Here is a 23088-nt window from a genome sequence, read left to right as displayed (position 1 = left end):
CTAAGGGTTTTTCATATAGTGGCAGGGAATTGTGCATGTGTAAAAGGAACGAAGATATGAACTGAACTTCTCTCTGTTTTATTGTTAGGTTTCCTGGATTTGCAAAACCTGGGATGGAACAGTATCTGTTGGCAAAGCAGCTAGCAAAACCCAAAGAGAAAATACCCATAATTGTAAGCTGGGGTGTGTGTGTGTGTGTGTAGGTTTTGTGTGTGGGTGGTATGGTTTGTTTTGGGCTTTTTTTTTGTTGAGGTTTTTTTAATCTTCCCAACCCTTTTTTCCACAACTTCACTTTTAACCTCAGGGTTGCTGTATGTATTTGGGTCAGAAGAAACTGATACTGAACATATGATTAGAAATAGAACTGCCATACTAAAATTGTGTACCACTTGAGTATTTTAAAGTTGTGGTAGACTACACTTTTGAGTCATGTGGAGTTATACAATTATTTGGATTGGAAGGGACCTTAAAGGTCATCTAGTTCCAAACCCCACTGCCATGGGCAGGGACACACTCCTCTAGACCAGGTTGCACAAAGCCCCGTCTAATCTGGCCTTGCACACTATCGGGAAGGGGGCAGCCACAGCTGCTCTGGGCAACCTGTCCCAGGGCCCCACCACCCTCACAGGGAAGGATTTCTTCCTAAAATCTAATCTAAACCTACCATCTTTCAGTTTAAACCTATCACCCTTGTCCTATGCCTTTGTAAAAAGTCCCTCTCCAGCTTTTTAGCCTTCTTCAGGTACCTGCAGTCTGCTCTTCCTGAATACTTCTCCAGGCTGAACAACCCCAACTCTCTTAGTCTGTCATCACAGGAGGCATGCTCCAGCCCTCTAATCATCTTTGTGGTCCTCTGGACTTGCTCCAGCAGCTCTGTTGTCCTTATCTTGGTGGTTCCAGAGCTAGATACAGTAGTCCAAGTGGGGTCTCATGAGAGCAGAGCAGAGAGACAGAATCACCTCCCTCAACTTGCTGGTTACACTTCTTTTCACAGAATCACAGAATTTTGATGCAGCTCAGGACACGGTTGGCTTTCTGGACTGCAGGTGCCCATTGTCAGCTCATGTTGAGCTTCTCATCCACCAACACCTTGAACTGTTTCCCCTCAGGGCTGTTCTCAATCCATTCTCTGCCCAGCCTGTAGTTGTGCTTGGGATTGCTGTGACCCATGTGCAGGACTTTGTACCTGGCATTGTTGAACTTCATGAGGTTCAGAGAGGCACACCTCTGAAACATGTCACTGTCCCTCTGGATGGCATCCCTTCCCTTCAGTGTGCCAACTGCTTCACACAGCTCAGTGTCATTGGCAGAGTTCCTGAGGGTGCACTCGATCACACTGTGCCACCAACAAAGATGTTAAGCAGCACGAGTCCCAATACTGGCCCCCTGAGGAATGCCACTTGTCACTGGGCTCTGCTTGAACACTGAGCTGTTGACCACAACTCATTGTATCATTGTTATATTACATTGAAGGATTTTTCAGGATCAAGTCTTAATTCCTCCTTTTTTTTAAGTGTGCTGACTTTGGGGGTGTTTTTTCTTTTTGGTACCTTTTTTTCCTCACGCTGGACCTGCATTACCTGTGATCACGAAAATAAGCATTTTTGGGATTTGGGAGGCAAAGGAAGCTTATTACACTGTTCATTATCTAGATAGGTAATACATAGGACCTACATTCATAAAGGTTTGCAATACTCAGTTACGATGTTCAGGTCATCTTCTCATCTAGAAAAGAAACTCTTATAGATACATGCGTTATAGTGAAATGTGGTTGAAGAAAGAATCCTTAGAATTCACCATTCCTTGGCTATTTGAAAAAATCCTAAAATGCAGAATACAATAAACACAGCTGTGGAAAATCATCTCTGGTTGGAAGAAATATCTCTATTTCCTGACTATGAAGCGTTCACTGAAATCAGTAGAAACTTTTAAGTGGACAGTGAAAGTATTTGTCTCCTTTAGAGCTGGTACAGTGTGATATATTTAAAGGTAATATTTTTAATTTCTTACAGATTGGTGATTATGGCCCAATGTGGGTTTATCCTACCTCTACATTTGACTGTGTGGTGGCAGATCCCAAAAAAGGTTCTAAAATGTATGGTCTCAAGAGCTACATCGAATATCAGCTGACCTGCACTGTAAGTGTATCTGAAACAGGATCCTCTTTCTTGGAAGTATGGGTCATTTCTACATATGAAAAAAATACCATTTGTGTGGTTTGGTAACAGAGTGGTAAGAGTAAGTGGCGGTTGTCACACTTTGTTTCCCATGTTCTGGCATTTCAAGTTCTTCTGTAATTACAGAGTCAAGGCTCTAAATTGTAACTCTTATTTACGTTCCGTGTATTTACTGTTCTGGTCACCTTTGTTTCATGTCACTATCTGGACAGCCTATCAAAATTCAGAGTTCTGTTTCTCTTACAGAACACTAATCGGTCTGTCAACCACAGATACAAGCACTTTGACTGGTTGTATGAGCGTCTCCTGGTAAAATTTGGATTAGCCATTCCAATCCCATCTCTTCCAGACAAGCAAGTAACAGGTAATTACTCCTAATTGTGAATTTGTGGGATATGAAATAAGGAGATCGCCATTTTACAAGTTTCAGTTATTTCTTACCGTTCAGTTTTTCCTATTATTTTTAGAGAAGATACCAGTAAAACCCCTAAACCTTTCACCATTCAAAACTTATGACACATTGTAATGGCCTATTGGTTATAAAATACCAGCATCAAGTACATTATTTCAGAACTTAGGCTTACTTATCTAACCCAGTGTTTTTAAAAACCCAAAACAAACAAAAAAACCCCAACCAGCCAAATCCCACCCTAGTTACTATGGAAGAGAACATTCATTATTGAAGAGATTACTAATTTTGTACCATATACACTGATTTTCTGGAGAAATAGCTTTTTGAGGTGGGTTTTTTTTGTGGGTAGGTTCTTTTGCATTTGACTGTAGACGTGTTGTGTTATAGGAGCTTTGAAGCAAAGCTCCTGGAGGAAATGGAGCATGCCCTGACAAACTGGGTTTTTTTTTCTCGCGAGTGAAGCGTTGCAGCTGTTTCTCCTGTTGCCTGATTTCACACTTGATTTAGAAAGCATTTTTGATTTATATACCATTCTGTTCTGGTTTGACGTCAGTTCAGTTTCACCAAACTCTCTGAAGCTTACAGAAAAACCTTTTCTTCTGACATCAGGAGAAGCGAGATTGTGACCTGTAAATGCTGCTGAGATCAGCCCTTGCAGTTGAACAGGGTTATGCCTGTGTATTTTCAGTAGTCTCTGGCTTCCTTCCTACAAGGGTGTTCTAGGGTGCTGTGAAGAAGAGAATGGACACCTGTATATTTGTGTTTTTTGGTAAGAGTTTTACACAGCCTTTAAGAGGGCTGGCTGAAACCAAACGTACAAAAGCTGGCACGTTGCCAGCAATGTGGCTGCAGCCATCGCTGAAAATGCAGCAGCTCTGCTGTGCTTGAAGAAAGCTGAGCATTGATGCAGATGCTGGGATAAATGCCCAGGAAACTGAAAAGTGAGGAAGCGACTTCCTCCCTCCCCTTAGTCTCATGTTTAGAATTCAGCAGTATTTTTGCTTAAACATGTGCATGTGGACTAAAAGAAAACCAGAAGACTTGATGGGGATCTCTACATTTTATTGTAACTGTGTTTTAAAGGACTCAAGAGTTTGGCATCAGAGTTAAATCTTGCCTGTGGATTTCAGTCTTCCGGCGTCTGTGTGAGAGAGTGACTTGTCTCATGCAGAAAAAGAAAGCATCCTCTTTTCCTCTATTTTTGGGAGACTCAGAAAAAATGGTACTTATTTTTCATTGTGTTTAGGAGTCTTCTTTCTGAAGACTGTCTAGAGAAGTATGTCTGTCCATTAGTCTTGGCAAAGCAAGACTCTTTAAAATTGGCTGACTGCTTGAGATCATGATTTTGCTGGTGGTGATATGCCTAATGACCAGCACGTAGCTTCCAAATGCTACTGTTCCTGTTGCCTTGCATTTCTTATGCTGGCAGGAGTGCTAGGGAGACTTCAGTATAGATTAAAGGTGGAACAAGGTATTACTGCACATTAGATAATGTCTCTACCATACTAGTTGATTTCTACACCTGCACCACTATAACCCCCAAATAATTTACAGGAACTGTACCCTCACCCACAAACAATTTTTCATTAGTGGTGTTCTTTACCTGCTACTCTTGCTTGTTTCCATATTTGCAACTTAAAAAAAAATCCCACAAAAAACTGCTATCATAGTTACTATACATTTGAACTATATTGAAAGATTACATGTGTTCAGGGTTTGCCATGTGTGCTGCTATGGGAATTAGAGTTGGGTGCTGGAGTAATCTCATTCATTTTGAATAGATCCTGTTTGCTGTATGCTTTAGAAGTGTGATATTGGGGTTTGGGGTTTTTTTAATTGGAAAAGATTCTCTCAAGACACAGCATGTGTTAAAAATAAAAGGTTCTTATAAATACACAGTGATGCACTACTGGTTTTAAAATTAAATTGGTTACTTTTCATTAAGCGATTTAAATCAGTTAGTCTTACATGTGTATATATTCTCAATAAATCAGATGTATAAACTGATTAGGCTCTTATGAGGCCTTTCCCAACACATTCATTTACCTATATAGAAATATGTTTGTGGGTGGTACTGCTCTTCTAAATCTGCTGTTCTTATCTGACCAGTGCAATTTCAAATGCTTTGGTACTTAGGACAGAACAACTTGAAAAATAGAGTAGTTCCTTTTTTCTCCAACTTTTCCGAGTCTTACATTGACCAAGAATTTACTAGACTGCATCAGAAAAAGGACTGCCTTGTGAGCCTGTGGCTAGCTTCTGTCATGGAACACCCCAATACTTAAATCTTCCACCTGCAAGTTTCTTGATTTTATTTGTTTTGAAATGTATTTGAGTTGTAGGTGGGTAGTGTGTGTTCTTTTACTATTTCCTGACTATCTGTAAAAGGAGTGGTATTCTTGGTCAGTAACCAATATACTATAAGTTAAGGTTCTTCTGATTGGTCAGCATAATGTTTCCTCCTTGTAAATTCTGTTAGTAACTCACCAGATGAATTACAGATTCTCCTTAATTAAAAAAAGGGGGGGGGGGAAGCTGAGGGTGCTGGAGTACAAACACAACCACCACTGTTCGATGTATAACAGGGCGCTTTGAAGAAGAATTTATCAAAATGCGTATGGAGAGGCTGCAAGCCTGGATGACAAGAATGTGCCGCCATCCTGTTGTTTCAGAAAGTGAAGTTTTTCAGCAGTTTCTCAATTTCCGAGATGAGAAGGTAGGAAATACAATTCACACGCAGACTGAGGGAGTTTTGAGGAATTGCTCCCCGGCACCACCCCGCTTCTAACCAAGAACTTTGCAGCCTCCTCCTTTGTCTGCCACCCTGTGGGCGGAAGGGATGAGCTAAAAACTGCTGGGTTTACAGCTGACTAATTTAGCTGATGGATCAAAATAAGGCATAAAGTTGCTTGTGTGGAATGTTGTGTGCCACTGCAACAGAGATGTGGTCTTTAAAGTTGCTTTGCCAGACTGCTAAGGACAGGTTGTGTCCCCCAGCAGAACAGGAACATACACAACAACTTTTGGCTGTTGCCCTGCTGTCTTTTTTGGGGCTTACTGATTATGGTGGTCCAAATGTCTGCTTTGCTAACAGATAACAGAAGCTACTTTGTAGCAAATCTCTGTGGTGTCTAATCCTGTATATAATTAAAACCACTCCCTCACAACCCCCTTCCCAACAGTTGCACTGGAGTGGGTTGTGATAGCATTCTGCTGCAGTCTTATTTGATATAATCCGCCTTTTTTTTTATTCTGTTCCCTACCTCTCCCCTTCCCTGCTCCCTCCCCCCCAGCCCCTGCATTTTCTGAGAGACTTTTTTGAGAGATTTTAATATCTTTACCTTCAGAAAATAATGGGTTCCTCATGACTGAGCTCTAGCTCCATTTCTAATTTAGGTATCCACTGATGAGGAAGTAAACAGGAAGACTTTGCTGCTTTCTCTTCAAAACAGTCATACTTCTAAATATACAGACTTTACTCAAAAAGTAAATGATCCTTGAAGGTTTTTAAGACCAGACTGGCTAAAGGTCTGAGTAACTAAAGTCACAGTAACTAAGGTTCCTTTTGAGTGGGAAGCTGTCCTGTAAACTTCCCAAGGTCACTTCTAAACAGAGTTATTCTGTGATCCTGTAAGTAAAGGCTTAATAACATAGTGGGTCTTAGTCCTAGCAAAGTGCTGCTTGGATGGCCAGTGGAGTTTTGTATGATTGTGCTAGCTTCAGCAGTTCTTAATATCTGACTTATGGACAGATATAAACAGAGCAGATGTTGCAATACATGTGGAATTTTTAACCTTTTTATCTCTTCCCACTAAGAACTTAGTATGGCAATTGCATAATAGTCTCATGATCATCTTGAGCTTCTCTTACCAGCAGTACTATAATGTGCAGATACAGCTGAATACAATTCCTCTTGCACTGTATTTCAGTAATATACAGGATGGGTCTGTTTACTCCAGAATCTAGAAAACAAAGTCCACAAGGAGAAGGGAGGGAAACTCTAAGGAGCCATGGCCCCACTGCATCTTTCATTTGAAAGGTTTTAATGTGTGGGTGGTCTGCTGGTTAACTGCATTTCATTCACTGCTTAAGATGGACAAGCAGAGGTGGGTAAATTCTGTCTCTTGTTTTCTTTCCTTAAGGAATGGAAAACCGGAAAGCGGAAGGCAGAGAAAGATGAAACTGTAGGAGTCCTGATCTTTTCTACAATGGAACCAGAAGCTCCTGACTTGGATATGGTAGAAATGTAAGGTGGCTTCTCTTTGTATGGACGTTATGCATCTGTGTATACAACAGATACTGAGCTACATAAAACTAAAGTAATAAGCATGGACATATATTAGTGGGTTTTAAGAGGGACTCATCAAGGTAGACCTGAAAAATTGTTTGAATATGAGATTTTCATATCAACACCTCTAAAACTTAGTGGAATGCCATGTGATGTCTTACTGACTTCAGTGGCTGAATACTGATCCTTAAAGGATTTATGCAAAGCTAGTTGACGGGAGAGCACTGGCAGATCCTATGGAGTCGTGTTTTGTACTGCTATGGGAGTATATTTTGGTCTTCAATTGTCAACAGCTCTGAAGTGTGCTAGACTTGCCAAGTAGCTTAGGATAACTGTAGGTGAACCATCAAGGAAGTCAATGTTTCTGTAAATTACTTGTGTGTAATGCACACACAGTATCATTCTAATGTCTGGAATCTGTGGAAAGCTATTAAAAATGAAAAGTGATCATTTCAATCACTTTTAATTTTAAATGGGTTACTATATTTTGTGGTTATCTTTCTAGCAGTGCAAATAGAAATATATTTATGTTATGAGTACATACACTTCTTCACCTGCAGCTCTCTTGGTGAGAGAATCTTTGGGTTGTAAGACTGGCTTTAGTCTGCAGCTTTTATTTCACTCCTTTAGGCTTAATTTTTCTTAGAAGATGCATATTATGCATGACGTGCTAGATTCTAATGTTTTATGTCTGCAATTATGGGTAAACTAGACAAAAGTGTTTATAATAGCAAAGCAGCAGTGCACAAACACCTGGAAATAGCCCAGCATAGGCTTTATCCAACTGATCCGGTGCATATTAAGGTCTATATAGTAGCTGTGTGCTAGCAATTCTGTACTATTAAAAAAGAGGGACATTTTTAGGTCACTTCCCCTTTGAACATGAGGATTTCAGACTTTACTACTTAAATGATGTTGAGTGTGTGTATATTCCAGTGTTATAAAAGCTGAAGGGGTGAACCAGAGAGGGAGGATTTTGTGCATAGGGTGCTGGAGATGGTGAGTCTGGGTTCTATATAAAACCCCAGCAGGGAATGACCACCATACGGTCTGCAGAACAGTTTGTCCCCAGAGTGTGGGCAAGCAGGCAGCCTCCAGGAATGCTCCCCAAGAGGGTATTGGCTCCTGGGCTGGTTCTGGGGACCTGGCTCCAAGTATTACAGGGGTGACTGTAACACCTCAGGCATCCACACCACATTCCAGTGCCTGGGAATCTCTCAGGATGTTGTTGAAAGTGTGTATGGACAGTCTTGAAGCCTGTTATTCCTGTATGTGGGCAAACCAGTGTGTTCAGTAGTTCTTGGGTTCTTCAGTGAAAATATGCTCTTTACTGAAACAGTTTTGCTTGTACTTTGGCTGTCCTGTGTCATCCTGGCTTTGATCAAAGGATGGTAACTATGTGGCGCTTCATGAACTTTCTGTGATCATGATACCATGAAGTACAGCAAATTAAAAGGATGGTTTGATACTGGGAAGAAAAGAGTAAAACAAGGACCCCTTAGAAAGCTTGGGTTCTGTTTGTGCAAGTAACTCTTTGGGCAGCGTTTCTGGCTGAGGAAGGAGGTGTTGGTAGGGAGGTGGGAGCCTCTGGGTGGTTGGATCACAGCTGCAGCTGCTGCCCTGGCTCTGGGGAGTTGCTTACAGTTGTCCTGCTGTGAGAGCTATCTCATACAGGCTTTGGCTGAAAGCATTTGTAAGATGTGATGCAGTTTGAATAATTATCTTTGAAAATTAGAAAATATTTGTCTAGTTTTCTTTTGTAGGGTTCACAGATCATTGCTGTGTATGCAGTGCTATGTTAATGGGAAGTTTTGATAGCTGCACGAAAACATGCTTAAAAGGCACATACTAATGCAGAATTCTCTGGTTTTTCTTTCTCTTTAATACAACTGAACATGATGATATTGTTGATAGGAATTTATGCATACACATTTCCCTAGAAGAACTGCTATGTTAACTTGTATTCGCCTATTTAGACTTTTATTAAAATTGCCATTTCTGTTACTCTAATTTCCTGCAGGGATGCATTTTCCTCAAATCAGGTGTTGCTGTTCTGCTGTTAAATGATCTCATTGGGGAGGATATTTAGCTAGTGGCCTTTTTTCTTTCTTTTTTTTTCCACCCTCTAAAGGTAACTAACTAGAGTAAGAATGGTACTCTGGTACCACATATTTGACAGGGTGGAAAATAGAATGAAAACCACTTGTATCTAAAGAGGGAAATTCAAACCTCAGTGAAATAGCAGAGATTTCAAGGAAGTGATTTATTTCTGATTTTTTTTAAACACAGCTGCCACTAAACACAACACTGAAATACTTAGGAAAGTCATAATGCATCTGTTAAAGTGCTCTTTTGTTTTGCTTTTCCACATGCCACAGAGAACAGAAATGTGATGCAGTGGGTAGATTCACCAAAGCAATGGATGATGGAGTTAAAGAGCTGCTGACAGTGGGACAAGAGCACTGGAAGAGGTGCACAGGGCGTAAGTGTCCTCTCTGAACTCAGTAGTAATTTCTGTGTTGCTTTTCTCCCTGGCATTGTTGTTGTCTTTATAATTCAAGGCACATCTTAATTTAGGATTTCCTTTAGTTTCATCATGAGGATTGTGTGGCGTTCTGGTTGCTTTCAGTGTCTGAGTGTATCAATTGTCCAGACTTTTTTGTTTGGGTGTGGGTTTTTTTGGTTGTTTATATTTCTATTGTAACAGAAATATCTGGTCCCTGCCAATAGTTTTAAGAATATTGGAAGTTAAATAGTTTTAGTAATCCAGCTAAAGCCCTTGTTGGACCTCTTCTCATATATTTATCCTTCATCTACGATTTAGTGACATGGGCAGAGTAGATGACCTGTCTATTTGATGAAATCATATTAACCCCTTATTTGGGATTCTTGCATGCCAGGAGGAATGATTTAAAAATTAAATGAGTTTAAAAAAAAATCAAAACTAAACCCAAGCTTGATTCTAACTTAATCTTTAGCCCAGTTCTTTTTCTCCTATCTTGTTTCTTCCTTCCCACAGATATTTAGGGTTGCAGAACTTCACACCAAGTACCTATGAGTCTGTCTGGGTTCTAATTTCCTAGTCCACAGCAGTGTTCAGTGTTTGTGGCCACCACAAGGCAGCTATTGAAAGGAAGCAGGTACTACAGCTGAGGATCATAATGAAAAACACTTCAGGGGAGTCTGTAGTGTCTAGCAATCAACATGTCACCTAAATCTCCATAATTTTTTTTCTTTCCTTTTTTCCTCTTTTTAACTCCCACCAAAAAAATAATCGTCTCCAGACTTGGGAGTAAGTAAGTGCCTCTCCTGAGATGTCTCTCTGCTGCTTTCTAATCTTAATGCTGCAGTTGAATGTCTGGGTCTGTCCAGAAGGAATGGGAAGTATAGAAGCCCAATCTTTTCTGGTTGTGATTATATTAGAATTTAGTATCTGTAGGATTGTAACTTTAAATTATTTATGTTTCTTTACTTTTGAATAAGAGGGTTTTCTTCTACACATTGCTGACCCTACTGCTGGTGAAAACTAGTCTAACACAGCATACAGCTCTAACATTCTACAGATCTCCCTTCATTAGGGAACACACACCAAGGGGAAAGCAGAGGGTGGGGGAGGGAATAAGGGCCCTCAAATAAGATGAGAAAGATAGCTTTGCTTTGCAATTACACAACCAGTGATCAAAACCATAGTTTGGGGCTGGCTGTGGCTTTTGCTTACAAAGAGAAATTTCAGAAATTCACTTCTTAAATCTCCTTAAACTTACGACACCGGTGTTGTAGGTATGGAATGAATCTTCTGCTGCTTAAAGCTATGAATTAGTTAGCATTAAGTGCAATAAGTCAGATGTGGTTGTGTTTAACTTTTTCAGCTGTTCACGCTGAATAAAAAAGGACGTGCAAAACTGAAGAATTTCAGTAGCTTCTTAGGTTTTACATTCCCTGTCAGCTCTAGTCCCAACTCCTAGTCAGAAGTATTTTTGGCACTTCCTGAGCAATAGTTGCGTGCATTCCGTTCTGTGATATTTAAAATGACTGACAGGGGAATTTTCTTCAGTGCAAGTGAAAAGAAACCAAACGTTCTTCACTGAAGTTTCCACTGGGGATTCGGTAACAAGCTAATGGTTGGTAACAGAACTTTAGTACTCTGAATGGTACCTGTTGTGTAAGAAATAACAGTTGTTATAAAGCATCTAACTTATGGGCAAGAACTTGATCAAGATAAAAATACATGGTTTGGAGGATTGTTTTGTGTGTTTGGTTTTTTTTGTGGTGTTATTTTCCCCCCTGCATACAAAGGAGTTCCTCTCTGAAAATCAGACTGGGATGCTGGAGCAATTAAAAAACCTGCTATTTACCTGAACAGTAAAGCACATCTGCTTGTTGGGTTGGGGTTTTTTTCTGCTAACATAGGTAGCAGAAGACATACTCTCATTCTTTGGGTTGAATACCACTACCCCAGAGGCCCAATAAGACAAAGTATTAATAATGAAAACGCTCATAAATCACAGCTTACTGACTGCATTATGAGTAAGCAATTTATAAATCTGTTTTAATAAATAGATTATTAAATTTTTATTATTCAGATACCTGCATCATTTTCTATCCCTAGATAATGTAGGTTTCTAGTGCCTTTAAATATAAAATCCATGCTTTGACGAGAGTTTAGGTATTACAGGTCTGTGTAATAATCCTCTCTCAAAGTATTAGTGAGATCTATTCTCTTTATCACTGCAGCACTTCTTCCCCAACCCACAGGAGGATAAAGTTCACTCATCGGGGAGAGGGGGGAAGAAAAAAGAAATCTCCCTGTATGCATAGGACGACTGAGCTATGAGTCCAGAGCCACTTTTTTTTTTTATAGCAGTCACAAACTGTTTCCCCAACTGTTACTGGCTTTTAAGAATCCAGATTGCAATTGCTTTATCCAGTTTTGGAATGTCTGTATCAGGGGAGGGGGTAAGAAAATGATTGCAAATGCCTTACTAGAGGAAATGTAAGCCTAGTTGTTGGACATCTACTTCTGTCAAGTTTTGGAAATGCTGAAGGTTTAGTTTCACTTATCCTTGTGGGGTTTTTTTCCCATTTCCCTCATTTCCAACCCCCCATCTTTCCCTATTTCAGCACTACCCAAGGAATACCAGAAGATAGGAAAAGCGTTGCAGAGCCTGGCACTGGTTTTCAGCACTAGTGGATACCAAGGTACTTCTATAGCTTCATTTGTATTTTACTTACAATAAGTGTTTTAATTGTCATGCTACATTCTTTGCCAAAGATCTTAATGCTTCCCTCTTTGAACTTCAGATGTCAAATATGATTCTGGGGGAAAAAAATATCAAGAACTTGTTTCCTTGTGTATATTATGGAGTTTTTGTATCTTAGCCTGCAGCGTTCTTTCTTGCTGTGTAATCATGTGGTGGGGTGGTGGTAGAGGAGTTTAGCTTGATCTGATTAACATATGATGTGCTCACTGACTGACAAAACATGCTGTAGCATTTTTTTGTGATAGCAAAGGAAAGGAGAGAAAATGTAGCACTGAAAATATATATCACAGAACTATTGTGTGACTGACTTCATGAAACAACTCCACAGGAAGATGGAAAATTTGTATACAAAGCAAATCTTGTAACTTATTATGTGAGCTAGAGGGCTGGCTACTGTGGCCTTTTCTTGTCCTTCACCTTTCCTTCTTTAAGAGACCTAAAATAGAGCCTGTCATGCTCAGTATAGATGATGTGAGAGAAAAGGAGGACATCAATTGCTCAGAGTTCTTTAACAACATAGGCAGTTAGGCCAAACTTGAAATCCTGCTTTCATATGCCAAGTTATGCTGATGTTTTCCAGATAACTAGAAAATACTTCATCATATCCCAGAGGTAGCTAATTTAGTTCACTTTTCTCTGGGATTCTCTTGTCAAATGTATTATTTCTTTTTCTAGACTTAATAGCAAAATTTCTCTTCAAAACCTTAAATGTTATAGCTTAAATATAGTAGAGGCTTCCTGAACTGTTTCTATCTTAGAATTTTTAGTTGACCAGTACGTCTCTTAACTGCTCACCTATCCCTTGCTTTGAACTCTTCCAGCTTTTTGCCCCTTAAACCATCTATTAAAATGCAGCCAGTTCTAAAATTCAGATTCTCTGCTTCTGTAAACGTTGGAAATAGAGTTAGTCCCTTGCAATTTGTTCTCATTTTTGTCCTGTACTTCAGCAGGATGACTGCTTGGTTAGAATTGGAGCACGGCATACTGCCGTAAGTGTTACTTTCGGATGTGAGAACCAAGTAGGGGATTTGCATAGTTATGTACTCTTAGCACGGGTTAGAGAACTATAAATCCTAGCCAGGTACAATCTCAGCAGGAATTCTTGGGGAATTTTCAGTCCTACAACACAGGTTCTCTCAAGAGGCTAAAGGGAAAACAATATGGCTTAAAGCTAGGATGCGAAATTGCACATCAGTCTTACAGAGGAAAGCTTGAATTTGATTTCCAGCATGTTGGAATGGTATGAAAAAATAGATCCTGTGGTGTTTGGGATCAAGGCAAGGATGTTTCTCCTCTGCTGTTTGCCCAGCTGTGCCTGGTTGCACCCCAGTGTCTTGCTGAGGGGAAATGCCCTTCCCATTGATGCCTTTGTGCTGATTCCACATATCTTGCCTCAGGTACAGGTCTGTGGATTAGGCAGACTCTCTTCAAAGATTTAAACACTGGGGTTTAAACTAATTAGGATGTGGCTTTCCTGATGACGATATTTAAAAGAAGGCAGGCACTGGACCTTTTCTTTCAAATCAAGTTGTAGCAGTGAGGCTGTATAAGGGCTATGATAGATATGAGTCTTTTATTTTATGGGGTTTTTTACCGATCAGTAAAGAGGAAAGGTTCCTTCAGCCATACTTAAAGTTGCTCAGTTCAGTTTCTTTGGGAGCTGAGTGCTGAATCTTGTTTGTTGAGGTATCAGTTAGTTCCGGATACAGCACGTATAAGGAATCTGTCCCCAGTATTTGCAGAGACAAAGGTACCTTTAAAACTATGAAGGACACACTGAAAGGTTCTCATTTGGCCATGGGCCTATGTACTGTCCAGTTGGTTTAAGAGCACGTGCTTTGAAAGTATGATTCTGGTCCAAAAATGTGTATTGGACAGTTCCAGAATATGCCTGGAAGTGTCCTGCAGCCTGGCACTATGTTGCCTATCCTGTTGCATCATACACTGCTCTTAGGTTAATGCAGCCTTAAATAGCATGGCTTCTCTTTTGCAGCACCAAATCTGGATGAGTCTTTCTCCTATATTAAGAAAATGTGAATGGCTGTGGTATGTCATTCAGCATAGTAAAATATCCTAATCCTACATCACCCCTCAGGAATTTTGTTAGGCAGTTACGTGCAAGTTTCACTACCCTGCCAGCTAGCAACAGGCACATCTTGCTGTCCAACCTGCTTGTGTGTGCTGAATGCTGTCAGGCTGAGGTGTACTTGTCAAGAAAAATCTTGCTACAAGTAAGTTCCCTAGTATATCAAACTTGACCTGGAGTCTCTTAAAACATGCTTTGAAAGAAAACAAAACCACATCTTGACAAAATGAAGAAACCTGCTGCCCTAATTAAACCTTACAAAGTGTTAGTCCCCTCAGTATGCCTGGTGTGTACAGTCAGAGGTGATAATCCCTGTGTTTACCAAAGAATTGAACTTCTAAGAGGTGCTTTCCTTAGCATGTCCAAAAGACTTGTTTTGCATCTACCTTCACCTCCCAATAACAGAATGCAGGCCTGTAAATCAATGAAAATATTAGTTTCTCCTTGTGGTGGGGTTGAGATAATGTAAAAGATTACTGGCCATTTAAAATGGTCTTTTTACAGTTACCTTTAGTCAGTGCTTTTCAGCCCTCTTTCTTGTGGGGACATACATGATACACATTGTCGTAATTTTGTTGCAAATGTCAGGAGCGTTTAGGGCTTTCTGCTCTTTCACTGATTTAAAGATGTACTGACATCCTGGTGTATCCCTGCACTGGGACCCAGATCAGCTTTCACAGTTTAAGAATCTCATTCCCAGCTTCACATCGGTTCAGAAGCTGAGAATGCCAGAAACTCGGCCCTGAACAAAACTTGGCGTGCTGCTGGTGGAATCCAAGTTGCTCTGCTGGGTGAACATGTGGGTCGTGTGTGGTGTCTCTGACAAGGTGGCCTGGTGTAGAGTGAGACCAACTGAGCATGGCATGATGCTGCTGATAATGGGTATTAGAACCTGGGGGGTGTGGCAGGTGAGAGATGAATTGTGACTCTAAGACTGCCCTGGCACTATCTGAGAAAGAGATTGCAGAAGAAAAGGATGCAGTATGAGGACCTGCAGGTAGTCTACCACTTGTGTGCCTCCCTATTGTCAGGATTCCCTGTCTGGAACAATTTTTAAATATATTTTCCTTTATCCCCGCTTTTGGAGGGGCCTGAATCCCTCTGCTAGCAGCAGAAATTCTTGATGTACCCTGTGCCTTCTACAAGCTGGCTTTGTGCCCATCTGGCCCCAGATTGCTGTTGGCAGGGTTTGTCTGGGTTCTTTGAAGCTCCAATCTATGAAGGTCCTTTGAGCAAGCTCAGCACAGAAGAGGATCTTATCTTTCTACTCAAAGATACTTAACCTTCCTCTTTCTTTTAACTCAGGTAGGAAAAGTCATCTTCTTCTATGGTATTATGAAATGAACAGCAACATCTAGACCAGCCTGGCTTCTGACTCCAATTATAAAGCCACACCATGTTTTGTCACAAAATCTAGGAGTCAGTTGCCCAAACAGCAGTTACTTCAATGTTACTTCTGAGCAGACTTGGGGAATTCTGAAATAATGAAATTATTTAGGTCTGCTTGAAACAACAAAACTCATCTCCCTGAATTTTTTTATTGTTTTCCAACAATGTGAAGATACCTTCTAAGTTACGTACATCTTAGTTCTCAGAATGGGATGTCATGTTGGTTTTATTTTTATTTTATCCAGACAGGCTCAAACTGGAAAAAAATAACTATTTCTTTAGCAGTGTTTGTGTTGTTAGACTTCTTATTTCTTAGGATCTGTAGCTTTTCCTTAAAGCTTTTGGCTTTATGAAACCATTCTAATGGAAAGTAAGACTTGATTGATAGAACTGAAGTGACATTCAGTCATTACCTTCTTTCCTTTAGAACATGCTGAAATGAAGGACTCTTGTCTAATAAATCCCTAACACAGATTAATCCATATGTTGAAGTAAAAGATGGAACTTTTAATGTTCAAATTAATCCTTAACAAAATCACTGTTTGGTAATTTTCAATTGTAGAATACAACCAACATGTTAGTAAAAGACTAACTGTTGCCTGATATCAAGGCATCTCTGAAAAGATGAGGAAAAAATAGGGTGTTTTTTCAACTACACCTTTCCCTTTCTCTACCTCAGTGTGCTTTCCACACTGTTGACTACGTGTTTTGGACAAGCTAACAAGGATGGGAAAAAACCTGTGGTGTTTTGGGAAGGTGAAGTGGCACGAGAAATATCAAGAATGTAAGGCTTGTTACCATATTTGTCCCACATAGCTGTGTACTGCTAGTAAAACACTGTTGTGAGCACTTGTGGTGGTGTCTAGCTTAGGATTTGTGGTGATGTCTGTACTTTTAAGCATAGTTTGTGGGGGCCTTTGATTTACTTCATATGATGATTAAAGTTAAAAAGTCACTCTCAAAAGCAGCATCTCTTACAGAGCTTGAAAACATTATCCAGGAGTTCTCTGAGGGGTCAGAAATCTTGGTGGCAATGCAAAAAGCTAGTTGGGCCGCCTCCTACTTCTGACCTTCTAGCTATTGTGGTCCAGGACTGTTGGAGAGCTAAGGTCATCAGTGCTCCATAGGGCATCCTGGAGAGTGTACTGCTTATCGAGGATGAAATCAGTATCTTAAAAATCAGCATAGTGGGTGTCTCTTCAGCTTAGTGAGTCTATCTTCTAGTGTCACCCTCCTGATTCTCCCATACCTGTGTATTTAAACTACCTATAATTGAGACGTGTGGAACTGCACAGTGCTAGTGCTATGGTAGAAGTGTTTGTGGTCCCTTTTAGCATTCATTTTCTACATGATCTTCAGAGTTTTCATTTTTTTATGGTATAAAAACTACTACTGTTTTTCTAACTTTTTAATTACCACTGGTTATAAAATCAAGACTAGGCATTTGCTATTATAAAATAAGCTATTCAAGGCAAGTTTCATACTGTGATTGACTTCCTGTAATTTGAACACTGATGCTTACTTTTAGGAGAATCTGATCTCAATGGAGCAATAACAGAAGCAGGAAAAACCTATGAAGAGATTGCCAGTCTAGTAGCGGAACAGGTAGGAGCAGTATGAATCCACCGGCACAGTGTGTACAACTGTATTGCCTATTTGGATCCCTTTTTTTCTTTTCTGTTAAACCATAACTGCTACTGTTAAACCATAACTACCAGTTAAAATGAAATTACTATTAAGACTTCTAAATGCACTTTCATCCTTGTTTCTACTGTGTCCACTTAGGGGGGGATGTGAGGGAAGTTATTTCTCCTGGATCAGAAGGATCATGTTCTGATTTCTAAAAGACTAGATGGTTACTACCTCTTTAAATGTGTTTGTTTTGTGATGTCAGTGAGCTGTCTTCATTACTGGTGGAAAAAAATGAGATTTAATCAAGGACAGGGTTTCTACCTTCCTCTTGCATTCCCCAGATGTCTGCAGGATCCAGATCTTGCTGCATTTAATTTTCTTGATATGCAATTGCCTGCTTTAGTAAAAATCTAGCTTAAATAAATCCTGATTGGTGTCAGCATTCAAGTCATAAATTGATGTTTAGCGTATAAAGCTTATAGTCTGCAAAATGCAGATCCTCTTGATGTCAGGCTTGAGTCTGGAGGTTCTTAAAAGAGATTTCCAAGTCAGCAACTAAGGGGATGTATTTATGACTGGCAGCTACTCTTCAGTGAAAATGTGAGGCAAAGCCCCTTGCTTCATAAGCTCGTGTTGAGTAAAACGACACTGGCATCTGCTCACAGGTGCCCAGTGCCTTACTCCAAAGAGCTTATATTTTAATTAAAACCATTTTACATATGAAAAGCTTGCACAAACAATTAAAATTTTGGCTTGGATTTCTTTCTATTCTTTCCTCCCCCTGCCTTTTTGTCATCATTGTTTCTTTTCTGTGATGTTAATATGCCACAGATACTTTTACTAATACATTCACTTTGTTTATTAGCCCAAGAAGGATCTTCACTTTTTGATGGAAACAAATCATGAATATAAGGGATTTCTTGGTTGCTTCCCAGACATCATAGGAGCTCATAAGGTATGTGAGGGACCTTTCCTTCTGAGGGCTGGGCAGTGGGAAGATCCACAGCAACAGAAGTGATAGTACAATACACTACCCTTGTGCAGCAGCCTGGTCCCTGCTTCCAGAAACACTGACAGTTTCTGTGAAACTGGTGTGTATGAGTTTTACAATAAGAACTGTCTATGCTTACATGACTGGCTTACTGATACGTGATAAATCATCATGTACTGCCTAGAAGTGTCTTTAATATTAAACAGAGAATTGGACTAATTTTTGGGGGGAGGAAACAAAACCCAACCGCTCTATTACTTTATTATATTTCATATTACAGAGAACAATTTTAGCCATTGTGTCTAGCTTTGGATATTTTTTTTTGTCTTTGAGTTTTCTTTATATTCATGTGCCTGCTTTTAACATGTTTCAGGAAACCAGAAATTTGGAAGTATTGAACAAGTGCACAAGTTGGGTTTTTTTACCACTTGAAGTGTTAAATGTGTAAAACAAGAACATGCTTCTGAGAGCAACAAAGATAAAAGCATGTCAGATTCATGTAGTCTTTCTTCAGCACACTTACGATCCCTCATCCCACAGAATCCTTGGCGGGGTGGGGGGGGGAACATAAAAAGAGAATAAATATTTTTAAAAGTTGTAACATAATCCTACTGCCAAGAGACATGTGAATAGGTTCTCTTGAATGTTGTTTGGCACAGATACATTGTAAAGGGGGAGACATTTCTTTTTTTATGCCTGTTTGATGTATGGATTTTCCTGAATCAAAAGTTTAAAATTGCAATGAGTTGTAGCCTCTTGGAAAAGATGTTTTGTTGTCTCATCTTGTGTAACATTCAAATAATGTTCTACAGGCGTTTGGTAGTTTGAGGCTTTTGGATGTCTGTTGTGTTGGTCAGCTGCACTTTGAAGCTTGGTCCTTTAGCCTTTCTGTGTATATCCTTGTGCACTGCTGCCTCTGCCAAGCTGATTGCCTGGTGCCTGTGTTTTAAGGTCACTTTTTGCAAGCTGTTGGGTTCTTGAAAGCGATAGAGTGAAATAACAAACTTCACGTGAGATGGGGCAAGGCGGAATCAGTCATTGTGCCTGTGTGTGTGTGTAGTGTGCAAGCTCACAACGTGGCCAGTGGCATTTCAGATGACACTAAAGACTTTCTAAGTTGGCTAATTGTTTTAATCTTTCTGCATTTGGTTTCTGCAGGGAGCAATAGAAAGAGTGAAAGAAAGCGATAAATTAGTTGCAACCAGTAAAATAACGCCACAAGACAAGCAGAACATGGTGAAACGTGTGAGCACCATGGCTTATGCACTACAAGGTAAACAAGTGTTGGGCTAAATAGCAATGTTGTTTCTAGACCTCTGAAGGGTGTATCTTAAAAAGAGAATCTTTGTTCTACGAGGAATGGTAAGAGGTTGGTGTGGCTCTTTTTGTGTGTGACCTGCATAGATTTTCCTAAAACTGCAGTTATTTTGCCCATTGTTTTCTTTCAAATTTCATGCTGTAAGTGCAAAACATGTATTTTGGAGGTGTTAGTTAAAAGGAAGGAAAAAAAACCAACCCAACACCAACCCCAAACCAGAAAAACCACAGCAGACAACCACCCCAGCAGTTCTTTCATTTTGAAGTGATAATGTCTCAAAGAAGCAGCGTGGGCCCTGGCGCAAGAAGTGGTTCATCACATGCAGAAGTGTGTTTCTGACTCATGGGGTAGTCAGACATGATCCAGACATCAGATTTTTTTTTTTCCTGGAAGTTCTTTGAATGAACTCTTTTCTTCAGAGGTTAGAGAGGTTGTAAATGTGAAACATAGCACACTGCACTTGATAAACCAGGGAACTGAGGAGTCAGGGTTCAGTCCTACAGATGTAAAGCCCTTAAGCACATCCTGTTACTGATTTCAGTGGGACCACTAGTTGCTGAGGGTGTTGCATCTTTTTTTAGCTGACTTGAAGCCAAGAGTAGTCGGTATTTTACAGGACAAAGTCAGACCACCACATAAAATTGATTTTAAAAACTCCTCACCCTTCCTCCTTCCTGGTTGCAGTGATGCAAGAGGACTGTACTATATAAGTGGTAATAGTGGGAGAGACCTCTAGGATGACTTTCATAGTCTAGAATATTCCTTCTCCCTTTGTTAGCATCTGAAGATATATTTAACTTTTCTTTTCCAGCCATAAGCTGTGATCTGACAAGAGATGCAGAAAGTAGTGAAAGGTGATAGGGATTCAGTAATGCTGTTTCTTATGCTTCTATTGAAACAGTCTTGGTCAAGAATGGGTCAAAAACTACTGTCTGTGCTGGGTTGCTGGTTTTTTTTTTTGAGGTAAATCTTTACAGCTGTGACTTGCAATATGCTATCTGTACCACTGGCAATCTGAACATCCTAGCCAGATCCTGTTGGGAATGCCTCAGTAGGAGAAAATCCTGCTTGCATTTTTTTATCAAGTTTTTGTACACCTAAGCATTGTAACAAGGACCTGGCTTTATCCAGGAAGTGACCTTGCTTTGGCAGTGTGCACCAGTTTTACAACCAGTTCCATCATAATTGGAGCGCTGCCGGCAAAACCGGCTGCGGAAGCATGAGTGCAGTAACTCTGCTGGCAAGGCTGGGCGCTGAACTTGTTGCACAGTAACTAAATCTAAACTGAGTGAAACTATTCTTAATTACAAATGTCTCTCCTAAATAATTTGCCTCCTGGGTCTGATTGCAGCTGAGATGAATCACTTCCACAGTAACCGGATTTATGACTACAACAGTGTCATTCGTCTGTACCTGGAGCAGCAGGCACAGTTTTATGAAACGGTAAGGTGTAGTGTTTCAGCGCCCTTTTCTTGGCACATACTGTGCTCCTCACAGGACTCACAGTACTTAATCATCTCTTTGTGTGCTCTCCCCCAGAGAGAAGGTATTTGCAGAATTGTGTATGTTAAAAAAAAAAAGTTAATATTTTCTTATGTGTACTATTCCTGTGAATGACTACGTTAGATTAGACCTTAAAACCAGTGAGAAATATTACTGCTGACAGCTTGATTCTATTTAGTAATGCCAGTACTAACGTCACAAAGAATTTTAGTTCCGTGATTTGCAGTAAGAAAGATCCACTGCAGTCTGAGCAACAACAAACCATTGGAATGGAACTTCCCTCTTCTGGGATGGGAGGACAAAGGGAGGCTTCTGTGATTTGAAGCCTGATGCAGACAGTGTGTGCAGGAGGACTGGAGTGGTTTCATTGTGTTAAGTGTGTTAACTCTGAGCATTTGATGTACAACCTCAGTTCTCATTTAAAATTGTTCTTGTACATGTATTCTGGGTGGTTTTTAAATGAAACCTGAGGACAGATTTTTCTAATACGATACGCAGGTAAAAAACCTGTGAGTATGAGCGTACTGGAACCTGACTTCTGTCACTTAAAGGAGCAAGCAAGGAACCGGTTGCCTTTCACAGCAGTAAAAGGTGCCGGGGGGCTTCAGTGGCATCTTTAGTGGATGAGAACTTTCAGGTCCCCCATCAGGTCACCTTGCTCTGTTTCTCTGACACATGCCTGATGGGGTTAGGCATGGGTTTCTCCTTACTTTCTTTCAGACTCTCATCCAGTATATCCCAGTTCCTCTGGCTGCAGCCTCACAAGTCTCCTTGTACCAGTTGTCTCTCCCCCAGTACAGGGACCAGATCCATGCTCATATGTGAGGTGCTGGCTCCCGTAAGAACTGTGGGAAGAGCACAGGGGCTCTGGTCTGATGTGTGTCCTTTCCTTTAGCAAGGAAAAATCTGGCATGGTCCACATCACCCTCCTGTGTAGCACAGTGCTAAATAACCAAACAGGAAAGCTAACAGCCCATGATACCTTCTCCAACACAACCTGAGTGGTGAAAGCACAAAATCAACAAGGCAGAAAGTGTACATTGGAGGAGTATTGCAGTTGTATTTCTGCATAAAATGCTGACACATTAAGTATGTTCTGTTTCTTTGTTTCAGATTGCACAGAAGCTGAGGCAGGCACTCAGCCGCTTTCCTGTGATGTAGAGAAGGAGGAGTAGTCAACAATGAAGAACAACTCCGAAGTGCTTTTCTTATTTGGTGGCAATGCTAATAAAGTTTTGTTAGGCTTTGCCAGCAAAAAAACCCAACAAAACCCACACCAAAAAACAACAAAAATCCATTGTAGAAAAATAATTCTTTAAAATTTTACTTTATCAGCCAGAATCATAAGATAACATTTTCTTATCTTGAATGCTTTCCCATCTGTATCATTATTTAAGTAAAACCAGGTAGATAATGCTGTCAGTTACAGGGATCTAAACTGTATATTGCCATGGACCTCATGCAGACTTATATCTATCAGGTGTTCTTCCAAAAACTCTTAAGTAACTTCCAAGTTGCAAACTTTTTTTTTTTATAATATTTTTAAGTGGAAAAGCAGACAAGCTTGAGAAAATTACTTCAGTACTCATTATATTCAATTCAACTGTCTAGCAATTCAGTAGCCAGGAGGACTTATATTTGTGTATGTTTCTGGTACACGTTTCCAATAATCTCCTGGACGAAGGGTTCCAAGTGTGGCTTCCCATAGGCAGCCGTGGCATACTGCTGCCGTTATGCCTTCTGGTAAATACCTTCATTCTCTTCCCCCCTCTTCTAAGTAAACCTTGTACTTGTGGCACAGCACCACAGAGCGTATGTCAGGCTCTCTTTTTTTTTTTCCTCACTATGCACAAGGATGACAAAGTACAAACAAGGAAAGAGCCATTTGGGAAGGTGTGGAAAAGTTTTCCACCTCAGCACTTTTGACAGCCCACAATGTTAGGCCATAAGGCACTGGTGTCAGGGCTGGCTTCCCTTTTACCTCCCTAGAGTTTGACATGTTTCAGCAGAGGGGACACTGCCACATCTATC

General features: G+C 40.3%; 1 protein-coding gene across 1 annotated transcript in view; it reads left to right on the top strand.

Moving 5' to 3' along the window:
- The window catches only part of SNX9 (sorting nexin 9), a 61837-nt gene extending 39449 nt beyond the window's left edge, over positions 1 to 22388 (top strand). The window contains exons 7-18 of the mRNA XM_084262554.1: positions 89 to 173; positions 2013 to 2138; positions 2424 to 2541; positions 5175 to 5305; positions 6732 to 6835; positions 9256 to 9359; positions 11999 to 12076; positions 17142 to 17218; positions 18111 to 18200; positions 19395 to 19509; positions 20906 to 20997; positions 22171 to 22388. Of these exons, the coding sequence (XP_084118680.1) occupies positions 89 to 173; positions 2013 to 2138; positions 2424 to 2541; positions 5175 to 5305; positions 6732 to 6835; positions 9256 to 9359; positions 11999 to 12076; positions 17142 to 17218; positions 18111 to 18200; positions 19395 to 19509; positions 20906 to 20997; positions 22171 to 22218 (1168 nt within the window). The 3' untranslated portion in view covers positions 22219 to 22388. The remainder of the gene's footprint in view (positions 1 to 88; positions 174 to 2012; positions 2139 to 2423; positions 2542 to 5174; positions 5306 to 6731; positions 6836 to 9255; positions 9360 to 11998; positions 12077 to 17141; positions 17219 to 18110; positions 18201 to 19394; positions 19510 to 20905; positions 20998 to 22170) is intronic.
- Positions 22389 to 23088: the final 700 nt, after the last annotated feature.

The sequence above is a fragment of the Gallinula chloropus genome (genome assembly GCF_964237585.1).
Source record: "Gallinula chloropus genome assembly, chromosome: 3".
In the NCBI taxonomy this organism is placed as follows: domain Eukaryota; kingdom Metazoa; phylum Chordata; class Aves; order Gruiformes; family Rallidae; genus Gallinula; species Gallinula chloropus.
The sequence above is the reverse complement of the archived record's forward strand: the minus strand, read 5'-3'. Positions and strand labels throughout refer to the sequence as shown.